Source organism: Alosa alosa, chromosome 6 (assembly GCF_017589495.1).
Source record: "Alosa alosa isolate M-15738 ecotype Scorff River chromosome 6, AALO_Geno_1.1, whole genome shotgun sequence".
Lineage (NCBI taxonomy): Eukaryota > Metazoa > Chordata > Actinopteri > Clupeiformes > Clupeidae > Alosa > Alosa alosa.
In genome coordinates, this window is record NC_063194.1 from 22,092,473 (window position 1) to 22,112,852 (window position 20,380).

At 48.4% G+C, this 20,380-nt stretch overlaps 1 protein-coding gene across 3 annotated transcripts in view; it reads left to right on the plus strand.

Moving 5' to 3' along the window:
* Positions 1 to 20,380, plus strand: part of septin9a (septin 9a) — an 87,501-nt gene that overhangs the window by 12,891 nt on the left and 54,230 nt on the right. The window contains exon 1 of one of the 3 annotated variants that reach the window (XM_048244849.1): positions 825 to 936. The exons of 1 other annotated variant lie outside the window; for it this stretch is intronic. In XM_048244849.1, coding sequence (XP_048100806.1) covers positions 915 to 936 — 22 coding nt within the window. In that variant the 5' untranslated portion in view covers positions 825 to 914. Of the gene's footprint in view, positions 1 to 824; positions 937 to 16,677; positions 16,802 to 20,380 lie in introns of those variants that run through there. One more of the 3 variants, XM_048244845.1, reaches the window with a different exon arrangement.

The following is a 20,380-nucleotide window of genomic DNA, read 5'->3' on the forward strand; positions in this document are numbered from 1 at the left end:
GAGACTGACGTGACTGTGGGATGCCTGGGGTGGTATGACGCAGGCCTGGAGCACAGGGCCAGCCCCTGTCCAGGGAGCCGACATGGAGAGAGGAGAGAGAGAGAGAGAGAGAGAGAGAGAGAGGGAGGCAGAGAGGGAGAGAGGGCAGAGGAGGGAGGGAGGGAGGCAGAGGAGGGAGGGAGAGAGGGAGAGAGACAGAGAGAGAGAGGAGAAAGGGAGGCAGAGGGAGGGAGGGAGGGAGAGAGAGGGAGAGAGAGAGAGAAGAGAGAGAGAGAGAGAAAGAGGCAGAGAGAGGGAGGGAGGGAGGCAGAGAGAGGGAGGGAGAGAGAGGGAGAGAGACAGAGAGAGAGAGAGAGAGAGAGAGGCAGAGAGAGGGAGGGAGGGAGGCAGAGAGAGGGAGGGAGAGAGAGGGAGAGTGGGGGGTTAAGAGAGACAGAGAGAGAGAGGGCTATTTTGGGCTGAAGAGTCCACATCACATGGCCTCCCATTTGAGACACACAATGCTGCTTCAGTGTCATAGGAAGCATAAGGAAGAGAGAGAGGGAGATGGAGAGAGAGAGCAAGAGAGAGAGAGAAGATGAACAAAGAAAAAAAGTAACAAAAGGTTCCATGGGTATGTTGTAATGCTGGCTTCAATCATTAACACAACACACTGAAGGAATTAACCCAAGGAAAGACAGAGAGGAAGAGAGAGAGAGAGAGAGAGCAAAGGGACGAGAGAGAGGGAGGGACAGAAGGAGAGAGACCAGGAGAGGGAGGGAGGGAGGGATGGAGGATGGAACGAGAGAGGGAGGGATAGAATGCTGGAGAGGGAAGGAGGGGGAGAGGGAGAAAGGGGAAGTCCAAAAAAAAAGTCCAGCGAGGAGTTGGAGTCAGAGGCTGCATGTGGCCGTGGAGGGAGTGATTGGGAGATTATGGAGGGGGACAGAATTGCAGGTAAGTCGCCGGCACATGGCCAACTGTACACTGTCTTTCTTCTCCACCGGCACACCGACGGGAAGAAGCAGTCTGCTGGACTTTTTCTCCTCTTTCTCTTCCTCTATTCCCTTCTTTTTCCTTCCCCTTCTTTCCCCGGCATTTTTCCACTCAGTCGTTCCTGGAGCTAGCAGGGCTCCCCAGTGGGGAGATTTATGTTTCCTCCCATGGCTAGGGCTGGGGCTGGAGTGCAAGCCAGAGCTCCAGGACTCCGGGGGCTACCTGCCCAGCAGAAGTGGGCAAGCCCGAGGACCGAACTCTCTCTGGGCTAAGCACACCCATACAAGCGCCCGGATTCTTTCAGCCATTTCTGTGTGTGTGTGTGTGTGTGTGTGTATGTGTATCTTTCTGTCTGGCGGTGTATGTGTGTGTATTTGTTCATGTTTTCTCCTCTGTTTTTAGTATTTTGTCTGTTTTGCCTTGAGCGAGGGGTAGCCTGTGGGTTATTTGCGTAGTACTACTTTTCTCCCCTGTGGATTAAGGGCTGCTAGTACTGGGTGAGGTTGCCTTTTCCACTGGCAGAGGAGAGCGATTTTTCCACAGACTTTTACACTGAGATGGAATTTCTCTACAGCCGTGGCCTGGTGTGGCTGACGCAGCTCGCCTGATGGATGGATGTCTTTAAATCGCTGCAGCTGATGCTGAACACTGTGAATGTGGTTGCACGTGTGGTGTGGGGGTTCAGTTGCGTGCGGTACAATGATTGTGGTGATTTGAATGTGACTATGCCCTTGTCTTTTATTAGCATCTGGCAAGCTTGTGAAACAGCCATCCCAGCATGCTTTGTCCAGGTTATGATAGTGGGCAAAGGGCACGTAACTGCCCCCAGCTTCACACATCCAGTGTGTATCTGTGTGAATGTGGATATGCCCAATTACAGTTACATGCGCACTCCCATGTGTGCTTTCTCTCTCTGTCTCTCTCTCTCTCTCTCTCTCTCTCTCTCTCTCTCTCTCTGTCTCTCTCTCTCTCTGTCTCCAGGTGCATTTATTCTGCATTCCCAGGGGACTTTAATGGTTTCTGCAGAATTAGCGCAGGATGCTGCAGATTTTATTAGGGAGTGAAAGAGAGAGAAAGAGGGGAGAGAATGGGAAGGAGAAAGAGAAGATGGGGGGGTCCTATAGCCACAGCAGCAGCAAAGTGCATTACCAGCTGTAGCCAGTGACCGCAGTGATGCTGTTCATCCATCCGGCAGTCACAGTAGTTAATGATGCACACTCCTCAGAGCCGTTTTACATGGTTGTCAAATCAGCTCTGACAATGTGTGTGTGTGTGTGTGTGTGTGTGTGTGTATATCCACACAATGTTGTTAACACATGCTGATACAGTGTGGTCATACTGTAGAAGCCATGATTTAGTTATCCTTCATGGCCTATGCGAGACCACACTTCCAACACGCCACTATTCCATCAGAATGACATCTGGCTGGCCCACGTGTGTGTGTGTGCGTCAGGTCAGGAGGACCTCTCTCCAGTTTGGTGACACCCACACAGCACTGCAACTACACAGCACAGAGCAGCACAACACAGCACAGCACTTTAGAATTCACCTCCATCTCCCTAAGGCTGTTTTAAAGCTAACCTAGACAACAGTGTGTCTAAATGTGTCAGTATGTAAATCTGTGTCTGTGTGTGTGTGTGTGTGTGTGTATGTGTGTGTGTGAGAAAGAGAGAGAGGGAGAGAGAGAGAGTGTGTGTGTGTGTGTGTGTGTGTGTGTGTGTGTGTGTGTGTGTGTGTGTGTGTGTGTGTGTGCAAGTGTGTTTTTCCCCTTCGATTGATGTGGGGGATTGATAGCAGTCACATGAGTCAATTCTTGGAGTCTTCAGAGAGCCTTAGGCTAGCGTAACCACTACCGCTGACACCCGCAGCAGCACCAGCACTACAGTGACTGTCATCGTGTTTCCCAAGCAAGAGCAATTCCGCCGCATGACTTTACAGTAAACAACCCTCACATTTCCCCCCAATTGCCTCCAACCAGCCACAGTGGAGGCCTGAACTGGAACAATTTTTGCTCTGATGCTCCACTAGGGGGTGGTGTTGATCTATATGCATGTTTAATTCACCTCACATAGGCATGTTAATGGGTCTTTGTAAAGGTTAGGGGTGCTTTGTCATACAGCAGCCTTGTGTGCAGCGAGGTCCTCCTCGCTGTTGGGAGGCCTGAAGTGGGAGGAAGCCTTGCTGCTCAGGCATGTCTCACTGGGCCTTCTCACATTTCTGTGCTAACAGATTCATTTTCCAAAGCTTTACCCTTATACTGTATGAATCTTTCTCTCTCTCTGAGTGTGTGTGTGTGTGTGTTTGTGTGTGCATGCGTGTGTGTGTGTGTGCGTGTCTGTCTGTCTGTGTGTTTGTCAGACAGTGAGGAAGCAACAGAGAGAGATGGATTATTATTGGAGAAATAGCTGGTGACGCAACTTCCTGCTCATGCACACGCAATGTTCTTGCAAGGTTGCCATGGAGACCTTCAGAAAAACAACAGTATAGTATGCTTGCTTTTGGCTTTTGGATAAGTGACAAATGCTTAGACAACAGTCAGGGGGTAAAGTCATTCAGAAGTTAAGACGCTAAACCCAGTGTAGGCCATAACAGCCAGTCACAAGAAAGCCTGTCTGAATGCTGGATCTGATTCTTTTGCACCAGAGCAAATGTTTCTAATGACCTAAAAGAATCTGTTGTCCAACTTTCTCTCAGCTCGCATAGTTAATGTCAGCTGTGAGCACAGCTGTGTGGCGTGTGTGCTTGCTGCTGCCTATGTGGTATGTGTTTGAGTGTGTATGTATGTGAGCATCTGTGAGAGAGCACTGTGTGGCGTGTGTGCGTGTGTAGGTGCTTTTGTGTTTGTGTGTGTGTGTGTGTGTGTGTGTGTGTGTGTGTTTTTGAGTCTTAAAACACCTCAGGAACTGAAACACCTGTCAGCACGTGCAGGTCAGCGTTTTTGAACTCTGTGAGCTGCAGGAAAAAGGCGCTCATGCAAGTTTGCAGCTGGCTGTGCCTCCGACTGCATGCTGAGTCTGTCTGGTGAGTCCCAGCAGACTCACGCTGGAGTGACAAGAGCTCGGAACAAAAAAAACATGTTTTCATGAATTCTGCTCAGACTTTCCCTATGCTGTTTTGTAGTCCATGAAGTGGGGAAAAAATGTGTTCTATGTAAATTTGTGCTGGAATGTGTGTGTTTGCCTGCTTGTGTGTGGACATGCGTGTGTGTGTGTGTGTGTGTGTGTGTGTGTTTGCCTGCTTGATTGTGTGTGTGTGTGTGTGTGTGTGTGTGTGTGTGTGTGTGTGTGTGTGTGGTGTGTGTGTGTGTGTGTGTGTGTGTGTGTGTGTGTGTGAGATCATGAGACTTGTATAAGACCTCTTAGCTCATTGGTCAGCTCCAGGGAGTATTTTCCTGGTTGCCATGCAAATAGTGCTCTGTGCAGAGGTAACAGGCCAGGCCAGTTCAAAGAGGGCAGTGACGCAGGGATGAAGTGTGACTTTGACTCTTGCTCGAGAAATGACAAGGTGAAGCAAGGAGAAGATGAGTTAGTGTGTGTATGTGTGCGTGTGTGTGTTGTGTGTGTATTTGTGTCCTCGCACACACGAACAAGTGTGTTGCATATCTTTGTACCCTCTATACACTCTAGCAGCTGTGTGCTGTGCCAATGTGTTAACCACAGCTGTCTACACCTTCACCCACCTAACATGTACCAACACCTAATCACGCAATAGCTTTCACAGAAAGCCAAGCTGTCGCGGTTCTTGTTTATCAGTCACTCACTGGGTTAAAAGTCCCACTCAGTGTCAGGACAGGACAGGACAGGACAGGGTTGTTGTGGTGCTGGTGCCGCTCTACTCAGAGAGATGATTCCAGATGTTGTGCTGAGCTTGTTAACTGGCCCAAGGAGACAGAACTCACAGTCTACAGCCAGAGTCCTGCAGAGGGAACACATGCAGCTGGAGGGAGGGAGGGAGAGAGAGGGAGAGATAGAGAGAGACAGAGAGAGAGAGAGACAGAGAGAGAAGGAAAATGGGGAAAGGAATGAAAAAGAGAATGGGAGTGAGGGAGGTGAAGCAGGTATGGTTGGGAGGTGAAGAACAGAGGACAGCATACAGTCATAAGTGGGATAGAACACTCAGTGTATCTCATGTGATCATTTACTGGAGTCATAAAACTGAAGTTCTGAGAATGCCTAAATGTTTTTTTTTTTTATCTAGGGGATGTTTTTTATGTATCCTCTCCTGTAACAAACCCCGTGATGTGGAGGAAGTGTTTGTGGTATGATTGATGTCAATGAGTAACCATCCTACACCGCATACCACTGAAGAGATGAAAAGATAAGGTTTATTACATCATAACCTGCCCACCAGTTTGATAAGGACATTGCTAAGAAGGTTTTGAGAGAGCAGTATTAGTGAAAGAGACTGAGTAGTTCTAAATAGTGTTTATGTGTGTGTGTGTGTGTGTGTGTGTGTGTGTGTGTGTGTGTGTGTGTGTGTGTGTGTGTGTGTGTGTTTGTTGAAAAAAGCCATCAGATAGATAGATCTGTAAAAAATCCAGTGTGCTTGAGGGTGATCAAGCATGAGACGCTTGTAGTGACAGGGCCTGTAGTTCTGTGTGCATGGTGAGGTGCTCAAGAGAGTGAGTGTCATGGTGAAGGTGCAAAAGTAGTCCAACAGTAGTCCTTTAGTTATGTGTGCATGGTAAGGTGCTCAAGAGAGTGAGTGTCATTGTGAAGGTGCAAAAAGTAGTCCAACATTAGTCCAACAGTGCAACAGTGCAATAATAAGGTCTAGAGACCAGCATAAATAATATGGACAAATCGGAGAGTAAAAGTATAATGTAGACAAGGTAATATAAAAACTATAAAAAAAACTATGTCAGTGCAAGAACAGGTTGAGGTAATAGGGTTACAGCCATTCAGTATTGTAGCAGAAGCCATTGATCATGTGTGCTAATATAACATGAAAAACAGTGTAGCAGGGAAAACAGTAGTAAAACATTAGGCTGTGGACATTAGTAAAACAGTAGTAAAACAGTAGTGGAAAAAAAAGCATGCGGACCACCTAGCTAAAAAAAAAAAAAAAAGCCCTAGCAGTATATTAGCCTACACAATACTCACTGAACCACCTTGCTTATTGTCTTTGCACTTTGTTTAATTGTGTCCAGAGGATTCATATGATTTAAACTGGCATATCTGACATAGGCAGTGTTGTAGAACAGTTTGAATTTACAAAGGATTGGTTCAATATTGCAAACAACTCATCTATATTATATTTTACCCTGCGTCTGCTCGTGGACCACTTGGGATAACTGCGGACCACCAGTGGTCCCGGATCACTGTGAAACACTGGTCTATGAAGATCATGACAGTGGTCAGTCAAATCTTTTACTGTCTATGGCCAAATCCCAGCGAGCTATAACTGTAGCTTCGACTTACTAATAAATGTACTGACTGACAAAAAAAATCTGAATGAGTATTATAACGTCGGTAGCCCTGTGGACACACAATATTGTTAGAAAATTGAGATGAGTGAAACACTATAAAAGCAAAATTAGTAGTGGGCAGTCAGTACTCAAACATGGAGAGGGTGGAGAGGCAGACAGACTAAGCAGAGAAGTCTATCTCTCCTCTTCCCTTTAGTGAAGCATTGAACAGTTCAATGGCCCTGGGGACAAATGACTTCCTCAGCCTTTCAGTTGTGCATGGCAGTGAGCGAAGTCTCCAGCTGATCAAGCTCTTCTGCTTTTTAATAGTGCTGTCACAATCAGAGGGTCAATGGTCAGTAATACCCTTTGTTTGCATTCCAACCTCTGTGTTTGTGTATCACAACGACGGACAAGCCCAGCGTTCTGCACATGACCTGAAATAGAGTTTATGGTATGTCTTGCACAGCTTCATCAAAGTCTCAGACATTCAGACGTGGTATCCTGTTATGGTGAACACACACAGCGCTGTTCAATAATGTTACTATGTTATAATTAGACAGTGGCCAGGTGTGAAGAATTTGATTTTGATGTCACATTACCTCATCTCCCTCAAAATATTATAACCAGTCTAGCCAGGGTGCTATCCACCCTAGACATATGAATTCATACTTAGTGGAAAAGAGCCCAATTGTGCATTAGTGATATGTTCTTTATGCAAGGCTAGGTCAGGGGTCACACGCAGACATCCATGCTGCCCTAAGCAGGCCTTTTGAAGAGGCCGAGGCTGAGTGAAGTGGTGGTTGTAGATGTGAGGCAGGGTGGGGGTGGAGATTGGGGTAGGTTCAGGGGTGTCTCGTGGAAGCGCTCCGGGAGGCCTGAGGAATCGGAGAGTTTTTGGAGGCCCTGGAGGAGTAACAGAGTGGGGAGTCTGTCCGTCCATGCCCGGGAGGCTCCTCATTAGGGCTGGGCGATATGGACCAAAACTGATATCCCGATATTTTGGGGCTGATTGGCGATATACGATATCGATACGATATTGATATTTCAAACAGAAAGAAGCGGCGTGCTTGGTATATTCACTCAACACAACAATTATGACAACACAGCCAGTTTTAATTATATTCATTTCAGACTGCTCTAACAGAGCTGTGCAAAAAAGTGTAAACAATAACATAGGCCTACAATAGGCATAGGCTACAGTTGCTCTGATAAAGCTGTGCAAATAACAAAAGACCAAAAGTTGACCCTGACTGACAACGCAGGCCTACATTGTACTGCACAATGCAATAGGCTATTTTGGGCACAACAATATTGAAAAAACCTGCAGTTTTTTCACACAATCTGAGTTTTTTTTACCTGTAAGGGTTTGATAGGGCCTAGATGACAAGCAAATGTAGACTATGATGGCCTAGACATGTTGCTATCAACAACAAAAATAGTTTTAAACAATTAGGCTACTTAAACAACGTAACTGGAGTCACTCATCAAGAGTGTGATAGACGCTACCGTCGTTTTGTATGCGTTCATTTTTGCATGTTTCTGTTCGTAAGAAAAATCCCTATGCACGATTGAATGGGTTCTATTTCATAGTTACAGACCGCCAGAGGCGATGAAAACATAGTGGAAGATATCATGCGCTCGCGCATTGGCTACGAGAACTTATTGATTGGTTGTCATCTGGTGACATCATGACGCTACAATATATAAGCCTACAGATTCGTCATGATCTTTCTCTTTTTCATTCTCGCCTGGCTGAGAACTGTTTTTTTGACTTGAACTTGGGTTGAGTAGTACATGCTCCCCCATAGCAGTGACTGAACTCTTCTCTGGTAAGTACACTATTTCTGCCAGCGAGTACCTATTGGTATCCAGGGTTCCCTCGCTTGGTATTTCACTGCTATTTCCAACGAATACCCTTGGTGTCCAGGGTCACTTCGTTTGTTGACAGTAGTAGCTAACTTACGACCAGTGCTAGCTGCAACGAAGGTGAGTAAGCTACATTATCGGGCAAGCCAACAATTACTTCTATTCCAACGAACACCCTTGGTTTCCAGGGTTCCTTTGTTGGTGTAGATAATAGCTCACAGCTATTTACATCTGCTATTCGTTGCTAGCCCCGCCTAGCTACAGTGGATATTGTGAATTAACGTTAGCTCGACTCTTGATTACCCGCCGTGTCAGTGCTGAACCTCCGTGACATGGAGCACTCTGCTTTTTGTACACAATGCTTTGCCGGAATGGACATGTTGGATGGCCATGACCGCTGTCCATCCTGTTTGGGCATGGAGCATCTTATGGAGGCGCTATCTAACCCCTGCCCTGAGTGTAGCATGATGCCCCTTGAACAACGGCAAATCCGGTTGTCAGTTGCCTATCCGAAGGCATCGGAGATTTCGCTTAAAGCTGCAGGCAATATGCGTGGTGTCAAACGTTCTGAAGACCTGGAGCAATCGACATCCAAGCGCAGATCTTCTTCTGCTAAGTTAGAAAAGTGAATGGATGAGCTTGCTACTACTGTTCTGAAATTGCAGGCACTCCTATCGGATCCTGTCATCAAAGCCGCTGAAGACCACACCGATCAGACTGGCGGTGTAGCACAGCATAGTGCCCACACTCTCCCATTGCTTAATGATTCCTTTCACCGGCAGCCACAAGAAGTGGATGTTATGTCGGCCAGGGACAAAGGACGTGCACGTGCCTCACTGCAAAGACTTCACTGAAGTTGTGTCTTCAGCATTTCAGTCAGCTTTGAATTTTCGGCCTGATCGTGCTGCTCGCATCGTTACGGCCATGGCCAGCCAGATACCATCAGTCTTGGATCAATGCCGGCATTGGAGCCCTGTGTAGCCTCTCTCATCGTGTCGCCCGATGAAGCCCTACGCCAGGATGTGCGATGCCCCAACAAGGAATGCAGGTGCACTGATGGCATGCTGGTTAAAACCTACAACACGGTTGCAAGACTTGGACGTGTGGGCAACTCAATGGGGCATTTGCTCCTGGCCTTACATTCTACTTTGGACACAGCCACTCCAGACGTTGCTACATCTGGTCTGTTTGATGTCTCTCTACAGGCACTTGGTGCAATGGCCAGCGAATGCGGGCGAGCTCTGGGTCTTCTTGTCCATGCGAGACGACAGGTCTGGCTAGCACAGTCACCCCTGCCAGAAGTGTGTCGGAACAACTTGCGCCAGTTACCGCTGTTGCCTGGCCACCTGTTTGGGCCAGCTGCGCAGGAGGCATTGGAAAGGAGGACGCGGGTGACCGAGTCCCGTTCGCAACATGTTCAGCACCGGCCGCCCTTCAAGGAGCCACAGGTAGGCGTATCAGCACCCCACCAGATGCCTACTAAGCGGCATGCACCAATGCACCGCAGGTCCGCCCCGCCTCCACCCCGTGCGGCTATGGGCGCACGACCACAACCACCGCCTGCAAGGCAGCCGCCTTTTCGGCGCCCCAAGGCCAATGAATCCACAGGTAGACGCTACTGACTGCTCAAGGTCGGTGGTGGCTTGTTTTTCAACACTTCAGCTGCAATGCTGGAGGGCAATAACAACAAACAGTTGGCTTCTCGAGACTCTCGAGAAGGGCTACCGCCTGCAGTTTCGCCGCCGACCTACACCGTGTGTTCATGTTCGTCCCACCATAGTGAAGGACCCTCTTCAAGTTCTTGCCCTTACTGCGGAAGTTCAGCAGCTGTTGCAGAACGGTGCGATAGAGGAAGTAGACCCTCAGGTTCATGTGGAGGGATTCTACTCCCATTATTTTCTGGTTCCAAAAAAGGATGGGGGGTTCAGACCCATCCTGGATTTGAGACGCTTGAACATGTTCCTCAAGCGCTTGCCGTTCCGCATGTTGCGAACAGCAGATGTGATTCGAGCCATAGAACCAGGTGCATGGTTCATCACAATAGATTTAGAGGAGGCCTATTTTCATGTGCCCATTGCGGTGGAGCACCGGCAGTTTCTTCGGTTCAGTTTTCTGAAAAAAAACGTATCAGTTCAAAGTACTCCCCTTCGGGCTTCCTCTTGCGCCCTGTGTCTTTACAAAGTTCATCCAGGTGGCTCTAGAACCCTTACAACAGGAAGGCATCTTAGTGCTACCGTACCTGGACGACTGGCTACTGTGTGCAGCAACCCCAGAGCAGGCGACAGCCAATGCCAATCGCCTTTTACGCCATGTCACAGCCCTAGGGAGAAAAGTTGCCTCGTTCCTTCACAATCTGTGAATTTTGTGGGCATGCACCTGGATTCCAGGACAATGCGGGCCACTCTCACCAGAACCAGACTGGATTCAATTCAACATGCCCTTACAAGAATCCGCACAGGATGCAGGATACCTTACCTTCAACTACTGAGACTGGCAGGACTGCTCACAGCAGCAACCGCAGTCATTCAGCTGGGACTACTGCACTTACGACCTTTTCAACGGTGGCTGATTGCGCTATGCCTGTCTGCCGTGCACAACAAGCAGACCTTGGTACGAGTGACAGAAAGTTGCAGCTCATGTCTACTTCGCTGGCGTTGGGAGGACTTCCTGCTGTCCGGAGTGACTATGGGCCCACCTCCTGCACGCAGGGAGGTAATCACGACGGACGCCTCCCTCATGGGCTGGGGCGGCGTGTGGCAGCATCGAGGAGTGAGCGGTCAGTGGGGTCCTCACATGAAACGATGCCATATCAACTTTCTGGAATTACAGGCAGTCTTCCTGACTCTGAAACATTTCGAGGATGTTCTGGTGGGAAAGCATGTGTTGGTCAGGACCGACAACACTTCAGTGGTGTTTCATATAAATCATCAGGGCGGCACCAGGTCCTCCCTCCCTTCAGCTGCTGACGCTGGCACTTCTGACTTGGGAGGACACGATTTCTCTCTCTGCGTCGCGGGACACCTTCCGGGCTGCCTCAACACCGTGGGCAGACACTCTGTCCCGAGGGGGCCCGAGACCAGTGAAAATGATCGAACACTTACGGTGCAGCAGCAGTGGACCTGTTCACCTCGAAACAGACCACACACTGTCCCCTGTGGTATGGGGAACAATTAGAGTCTCTGGGCAGGGATGCTCTGGCCCACGAGTGGCCGAACCTCCTGCTTTATGCCTTCCCTCCGATACCACTGATCTGGGCAGTATTGAGTCGTGTCCAGGAAACAGGCCACAGGGTGCTTTTGATAGCTCCCAGGTGGCCGAGCATGCCATGGTTTCACTTGTTGCAAAAGTTAACAATGGGACCACCGAGTCCTCTGCCCTTGAGGAAGGACTTATTGTCTCAGATGGAGGGCTCTCTGTGGCACCCCTGCCCGGACAGGCTAAAACTTTGGGTCTGGCCACTAGGGGAACCAGAGCATCATGGATTGTTCAGAAGGGGTTCAACACACTGTTCTAAATGCTCGTGGCTCAGTCCACGAGGGTAATGTATGCTAGCAGGTGGAAGCTTTCAGTGCTTGGTGCGCAAGCTCACAATCTAAGCCCTGCTGAGTGTTCTGTGGCAGCAGTGCTTGAGTTCTTACAACACCTCCTGGATGAAGGGCCTGACTCCAGCCACGTTGAAGGTGTATGTCGCTGCATTGTCAAAAGCCCATAGGGCTCCTATAGACGGGCTTCCTTAGGCTCACAAATTAGTGGTGGCCTTCTTGAAAGGCGCACGAAGATTGCACCCACGGCCGAGAGTTGCCATTGCCTCCTGGGACTTGCACACTGTTCTCAACGGTCTATGTTTGCCTCCATTTGAGCCGCTGGAACATGCTGACATTAAATGGATCTCATTGAAAACAGCCTTTTATTGGCAATCACATCTGCCAAAAGAGTTGGGAACCACCAGTAAGTGCTCTGTGCATGCGATGGGGACTAGATGACAACCAGGTTACTCTGTGGCCTAACCCTGCTTTTTTGCCTAAGGTGCTGTCCCCGCAGTTTGCCAATCAGCCTATTACTTTGGCTGCATTTCAGCCTGATGAAGGATCACACTTACCATTGTGTCCAGTGCGAGCCTTACGACTGTATCTTTCAGTGACTGCGCGAGTGGGCGCCGACAGACCAACTGTTTGTGCGCGCCGGCCTGTCAGAAGGGGCTGCCATTTCGAGACATAGGCTGGCGATTGGGTCTCGGATCGCCATCGTTTCTCTGATCATTCTGCTGGCAAAAGCGGCTCCCACATCTGTGAGGTGCCACTGACGCAGTGCTATCGCGACCTCTTGGCAGCTCTGAAGGGCATAACTCTTGCCGACATCTGTTCTGCGGCTACTTGGTCTACGCCCTGCACTTTTTCAAGGTTTTACCGGTTGAACGTGGTTCCGCTTCCTCCGGTCTCTGCAGCAGTACTCCCTAGTGAGGACTAGGATTTGAAGAATGCTATTAAAATTGTCTCCTTAATTCCAAATGGAGACACAGTTGACCGAGTAGATTCCAGTGTAGTTAAGAGCAGGTAAAACTTGAGGCTGGCTTGCGAAAGAATAGTTCTTTATTCTGGATGTAACAACAGAGTTCTGGTAACCCTGTTGTGCGACAGCACAACACAGTGTTGCAGGTGAAGCCAAGGTAAGAAACTGAAGCAAAGATCTAGGAAAACCCCTGGCTAATTATAATACCAGAATATACATTCACGCCTGGGGTCAAATTGAGGGGAAAACAGACAGTGATATAGCCTTATTGAATTAAGACGCCTTAGGAGGGGAACAATTAGTTAGGTACACCATTTGCTATTGTAAGGTGACATCATTCTGTCTGCCTACAATAAACATCCTGTCCTCGCAGTTTCTGCAGTATTAAACAAAGAACCAAAAGAATGACATACAGAAAACCACTAAAATCTAACAGATTGTTGCGTTAACCTGTGTGCTTTAAATAAAAGTTGTTGAAATGAATTGTGATGATGCTTTGTGGGTCTTTATTCCTCGCGTGACTTGGTGGTATAAGTCTTCCACTATGTTTTCATCGCCTCTGGCGGTCTGTAACTATGAATAGAATGCTGGTTACAACTGGCTTAGTGGTTCTATGAATAGTGGAAGACCGCCAGAGTCCTTGGTCACTGGATGGCGAGAAACGACCTTGGAGAAAGATCATGACGAATCTGTAGGGCTTATATATTGTAGCGTCATGATGTCACCAGATAACAACCAATCAATAAGTTCTCGTAGCCAATGCGCGAGCGCATGATATCTTCCACTATGTTTTCATCGCCTCTGGCGGTCTTCCACTATTCATAGAACCACGGTTACAGTTGTAACCAGCGGTTTCAGGAATCATAAAAATGATGCCCCCAACTGCTCCGCGAAGTCGCGCATATCCTCTTAATAAAAAATCAGCGTGTAGGTTGTCTCCCCTGAGGACTAGATCTGCTGTATATCGCTAAACGCAAGCATTCATCTGTGTATTTAAATTAGCTAGGCTATGTACCAAAAATGACATTTTACCGCGGAGTCTAGAAGAGTTGTAAACAGTGTTGTAACTTAAATCTGCGTGTACAAAACCGCTTGGAGCTCCAGTGGAATTTTGATTTCACAACGAGAATTCTCGGTCTAGCCGTTGATGTGCCGATGGAATAGGCATCAGCACCAACCTCTGATCAAGGTAAACAAAATCTGACTCAGTGTCCGTCATGTTTGAAAGTTTTAGTTTTAGTTTTAGTAGTGCTGTCAGGGAGAACGTGCATACGCAAGGGTAGGAAGTTGAGCAGAGAGCTGCTGCTATCTGAATGGTCTGAACACAGAAGAGCAAGTGGCTTTGATAAAATGGCCCATTATTTGACATAATACCGGTATTACGATATTGTCTCAACTACATATCGTTTTCAAAAATATATCGGTCGTAGTCGTAATACCGATATATCGCCCAGCCCTACTCCTCATGCCTTCCATACACACACGCTATGCTTTCTCCCAACACACACACAGAACTCTCTCCTTCCTCTGGACCCAAACACCTGAGGACTACTTGGGTGGTCCTGGAAGCTGGTAGCCTTTCTGTTTGTTTTGCAATAGACATTGCAGTGGTAACTTCACTGTAGAGATAATGTGGCAGCAGTGCAGACTCCGTTATTCCAAATCCCACACATATGATTTTTCACCAATAACAGCTCCTCTGCTGAAAGATTGAGAGCATTCTGATATATGAACTGTTCTGAGCTGTTCCTAGGCATGATACGGGCCTTAAATTTTCTTACATCTGATACTGTAATTGAGACAGAAACATATTCTTGTGAATGGTAGTGCACAGCAAAGCAGGACCCAGCAACCCCATATTGCACGCTCTTGAACCACTCTTGTGAGAAGTAGATCCAAGTGTTTACAAGACTGAAGGGTAAACTCTGATACTCCAGCTGTGTGGGCTGAACTGGCCGTAGCAGGGCTGCAGACACACATTCTGGGACAGTTCGAGCACCGATCCAAAGGTCGAGTTTTTCAGGTCAGTGTCTTTCTGGAAATGCAGGCACAAGAACAATGTCTTCATTTTCCTTTTGTAGAAAATCTACTGGATTCTAAATGGAAGATCTGGTGGCATCGATTTATGTAAACCAATACTTTTGATTAGTCTTATGTTTTTCAATATGCAAACCTCAAAAACATCAGGTCATGCTTGATATACATGGACTGTCAATGGCACTAAAATGCTCTACCATGTAGTCTATATTATCATTGCTGTCTTGACTTGCTGTTTTGAAACACATAAGGTTTGTGATTATAGTATACAAAGCTGCATCACCATCCCTGTGTTACAGTGACACCTAGTGGCCAGAAGTTCCACCCCGTCACATGAGGCATGTGGTGGGTGTGTGTGAACCGCTCTACCAGCAGAGTGAAGACTGACAGGCAGGCTGTTTGTTCAACTATCTGTCAAATACACACCTTTAACTAGTGGATGTACTAAATCAGGGATTCCCAAACTGTGGTACGTGTACCACCACCAGTGGTACGTGAGCTTCCACTAGGGGGTACGCGAGTTAAAAGGTCAATGTCGGCAAAGTGTTAAAAATGATTTTTTTTAAATCTTAAGCCTATGTTCTCTTTGTTCTTTGTGTTTCATAATGTTGTGTTTTAGTGTGAGAGCTCATAGGCCAGTTGCACATTTTGATTTTGTTATTTGTTATCATGTAGGCAAACTTACTCGAGGGCACTTCAGCCGTGCCTACTGGTCGGGGCTCGAACCGGCAACCCTCCGGTTACAGGTCCGGAGTGCTAACCAGTGGGCCATGGCTGCCCCTAAAGGTTAAGTGGACCTGCAAAGAAATGCCCTCTTTGGGTGGTGGAGGGTGAGTTGTATGAGTGGATGTGACAGGATGCTTGATCTTACAGTAGTCTGGCTGTCCGTGGTCTCTGAGGTGGGTGATTGACATTTGCCCACTGGGGGCTGAGCTAGCTGGTCAGCTGGAGCTCCTGACCACTCACCTCTCTCTCTGGGCTGGGCTGGGAAGGGTCACCGGCGGCCTGGGGCTGGACCTGTCAGGTTCCTCTGCCTAAGACCAGGAAACAGGGGAGGGGGATGTGTGTGTGTGTGTGTGTGTGTGTGTGTGTGTGTGTGAGCGTGTCTCCTGTTTGAGAGAGCGGTGAGACGCGTGTGAGTGTGACGCCAGAGCTCAGTGTGTACATAACTCTTGCACATGCACACAGTTCACATGGCCATGTGAGGACACACTAACCCTCCCATTCACAACGTGCCTGCTATGAACTAAACGCACTCTCAAAGGGGGCACACACACACAATACACACACACACACACACACACAACACACACGTCAGTATTTTTTCCTGTTTAATTTAAATAATTGACACGACTATAAAATCATTTAAGAGGTTATTGTGTGTGTTTGTGTTTGTGTGTGTGTGTGTGTGTGTGTTTGTGTGTGTATGTGTGTGTGTGTGAGAAGAAGACAAAGGGAAACAAATGGTGTGAACTGTAGTAAAAACTCCAGTGTTCGCAGGGTGAGACCATTCTAGAGTGTGTGCAAGACAGCAAGATGAGAAAGAGGGAGGAGAGAGGGAAGAAGAGAGAGAGAGGGGAAGGAGGGAGGGTGAGAGGGAGGGAAGGAGGGAGGGAGGGAGGAAGAGAGAGTTAGTGTGAGTTGGAGAGAGCCGGGGCGGGGGGTTGTCATCGCTCTTTCATTCTGAGCTCGCTTGCAGCCGGAGCACCCGGGGGAAGCCAGCAAAAGTCAGTTGGTCCTTTAAGAAAGTCTGGGCTTGCATCGGAGCACGGACAGCTACTCGTTTGCTTTTACTTTTTTTCCCATCCCCACTTCGCCTCCTAATTTGGGATTTGTTTGAAAACCAAGAGAGAGAGAGAGAGAAAGAGAGAGAGAGAGTTTGAGAGAGAGAGAGAGAGCTTCGCCTCGGTTGGGAAAGGGATTTCCATTCCCCAGATATTATTCACAAAATGTCTGATTCCACTGTCAATGCCCACTTGGAGGGGATCATATCAGATTTTGAAGGTTAGTCTTTTCCCTTCACTTTTGTCTACTCTTCTCACTGTTATTATTCGTGCTGGATTTCAATCTGAAGCTTCAGCCTGCTGCTCCTGTCTTAAGCGCCTTGCCACGAGGACTGAGAAGAGTGGTTCTCAAAGTTCCTCCTGTCGTCCCCCGAGGGGTTCCTCTGAGGTTCTTTTGCTCTCCATGAAAGCTGTCTGTAGAAAGCTGTAGAACTCTGCTCAATGTGCTGCTCCATGCTTCGTATGGGTCCCACCATGAGTCTGTCCTCTCTCCCCTACCAAAGGCTTCCATTACTGCGTTGAGTATTTTGGGTATCATTATGTGGGTAGCTGGCATTTTCAAATGGGTTTGTTTTGGTGTGTTTGAGAGAAAAGAAGAGAGCCACTCAAAAGTGCCAAGTGTGTGATTGCACTTATATTGCTGCTGCTGTTGTTGCTGTTTATTTCCATTGAAGCAGAGGGGACCCTGGGACACTCCCCTGCGCAGTTGAGTCTAGATCTTCATGTGTCTTTTTCTCAATTAGACAGGCAAACAGAAACAGGCTGTTGTTGTTGATCACAGCCACTGGGTTAACACCTGGCCTCCCTTCTGCTTTCTCTCTCTCTCTTTCTCTCTCTCTCTGTATCTCTTTCTCTCTCTCTCTCTATCCCCCACCCAACCCTACTGTCTTAAAGGCTACCGACTTCCCTCTCTTTATCTTAGTGCTCCTAGTATTGATTTGCTCTGTCATCCCTTCCTCCATCCCTCCCTTTCTCCTCCTCCTCCTCTCTCAGCACCTCTGCCATCCCCACATTGCTCCAGCTGTGAGAGGCCATGACAGACAGGCAGGCACACACCCACAAACAAGTACCCACACATACACACACACGTGCGTGCACACACACACACACACACACACACACACACACACACACACACACACACACACACACACACACACACACACACACACACACACACACACACACACACACACACACACACACACACTCATACATACACACACATACATACACACACACACACACACACATGCACACACACACACACATATACATACACACACACACATACACACACACATACACACACATGCACACAAACATGCACGCGACAAAACATAAACGTGCATAAACGTATAATAACACACACATGCACACAGAGTGTATTTTCCTGTAAGTTTAACTTGAATGACATAACTACACAAGTATTTAAGAGGTTAAAAATGAGGATAAATATACACATAGATAATTACATAATGCTTCCCGTTGAATTCGAAAATCATGGCCATATTTGTAAGACAATTCTGGTAGCTGTAAAAAGCTGTGTGTTAGTCTTAGTGAGTTACTTAGTTAGCGTATTTCACATCCTGTAACCCCCACCCCTAACCTCTAATACACACACACACACACACACACACACACACACACACACTCACACAAGACACATCTGCACTTGTCCAGCAGTGTCTCTGTCAACACCAGTTCACTTGTGGTATGCACTCCAATCTGCTGGGCTATCAGACAGGGCACATGCCTTGTACTGAAGAAGCCAAATGTGTGTGTGTATAATGTATGTGTGTGTGTGTGTGTGTGTGTGTGTGTGTGTGTGTGTGTGTGTGTGTGTGTGTGTGTGTGGAACAAAAGCATGGGGTGTGTTGACTGAATGACAGGGAGGTCATGGAGGTCTGGTCTCACACAGAAAGAGTAGCAGCAGAGTGTGTGAGGAGTGTATGTATGTGTGTGTGTGTGGGTGTCTGTGTGAGTCCCCTCTTATCTAGAGGTGAAGCAGAGGTGCTGGGTTGACCCCATCGAGATGCACCTCTCTCTTTCTGACCCCCCTGATTTGGTTTTCCACTCTTGCATCATTATCTATGGAACCTCTGACCAAGCCAGCCACAAGACCTTCCCTGGGCCCCTGACCAGCGCGGCTCCTTGGCCCTTCCCTGGGCCCCTGACCAGCGCGGCTCCTTGGCCCTTCCCTGGGCCCCTGACCAGCGGGGTCCTTGGCCCTTCCCTGGTCCCGCTCTGTTCCCGCGCGGCTCCTTGGCCCTTCCCTGGGCCCCTGACCAGCGCGGCTCCTTGGCCCTTCTGGTTCCGCTCTGTTCCGCGCGGCACTGCTCTGGCCTGGCTCCTCTGTGCCTCTGGTTCTGTGTCACTCCAGCCAGGCTGGGAGGAAATTCCACAGAGGGCCAAGTGGGGAGAAAAAGCACAAGTTCTGCCGGGTAGCAAAACATGCAGAGGTTACAGACACAGACAGAACGCTCGCTTGTGCCATGGCCTCAGCTCGGCCTCCCTGAAGGAAGTGTTTGTGAGTGTGTGTTTGTCCTGAGTCTGACTCCCACTCTCACTCTCTCTCTCTCTCTCTCTCTCTCTCTCTCTCTCTCTCTCTCTCTCTCTCTCTCTCTCTCTCTCTTCTCTTTCTTTCTTTCTTTCTTGCTGCCTCCATGTTGGTCAGCAGCTGACCTTCTCTCATGGTTAGGGAGTCACATTGAAAGATGCCATTTCTGTTGTCGTTCTGAAAGGACAAGAGGAGAGCAGGCGCCAGCAAGGTCGCCTCTACTCCGATGAAAACGTCGTAGCTTTTAGGGGTGGGGGTTGCAAACAACCCTAAAACTATTTACGTGATGGTAATTGAGCCCTCGCAATTGCAGGCTGCCATGATTGACACCAAAGTGGCATTCTCTTTATGAAGTTTATGGACACATGAGAGCCATTACGGCTCGGTGCGCTTTCCGCCATGCACAGGTATTGGGGCGGCAGTGCCACTGGAGTGCCCCGGCTCTTTTGAATGAGCCTCTATTCCTCAACGCCAAGTTAATCCCCTGGATTATATGTTATTCTGGCACAGTACCCACAGTTGGTTGCAAGGCTCATAAACCAAAGCGTGTCTCTCAATTAGACCAGTCCACACAGGCTATATAAGGAACGTATATGCTGGCCACACCACAGAGCCAAAGGAATGAGTGCTGAAGGGACTTTGATGCCTTAACAGATGAGGGCAGAAAAAAAGCCTCTCAAAGGAAATGAAGGCCGTTTAAAATGCCATTACTACCGTTCAGAGGAAGACTGGCTGTCTGTGAAGAGAGCCAAGTCGAGCCAACTTGCACTTGGTAAGATGTTTATGTAAGTGTAATGAAAGCACAATGGAGGCTGTTTGGGGAGATAGTTTAGCGTTTGTGTTTATTTGATGCACCAAGCGTTCCCACCTGTGGTTTTCTCGCGTCACCGGGAGAGACCCAGGAGTTGAGGACCACGAGGTCCGTCTCCTTCACTATCAGTCAGCGATCGGCCTCAGGAGCTGCCTGCTGCCTCAGCACAGGTTTCCTGTCACCTCAGCGGTGTCTAGTGCTCCTCGGGCACTGAGCCGGAGAACATAGCAGAGCTTTGTTTCCACATGCTGCCATTGCTCCGACGAAGGGCTATTTCTCTCTCTCGCTCTCTCTCTCCTTCTCTCAGTTGGTCTCTCGGCCTTCCTGCTCCATCTGGATGTGCAGAGTGAAACCCCATACTCATGCTTAGTCAAGGCCCCTGAGCCCCTTCCAGACGTTCATGCGAGGCTGGGGTGGGAGGACTGGGG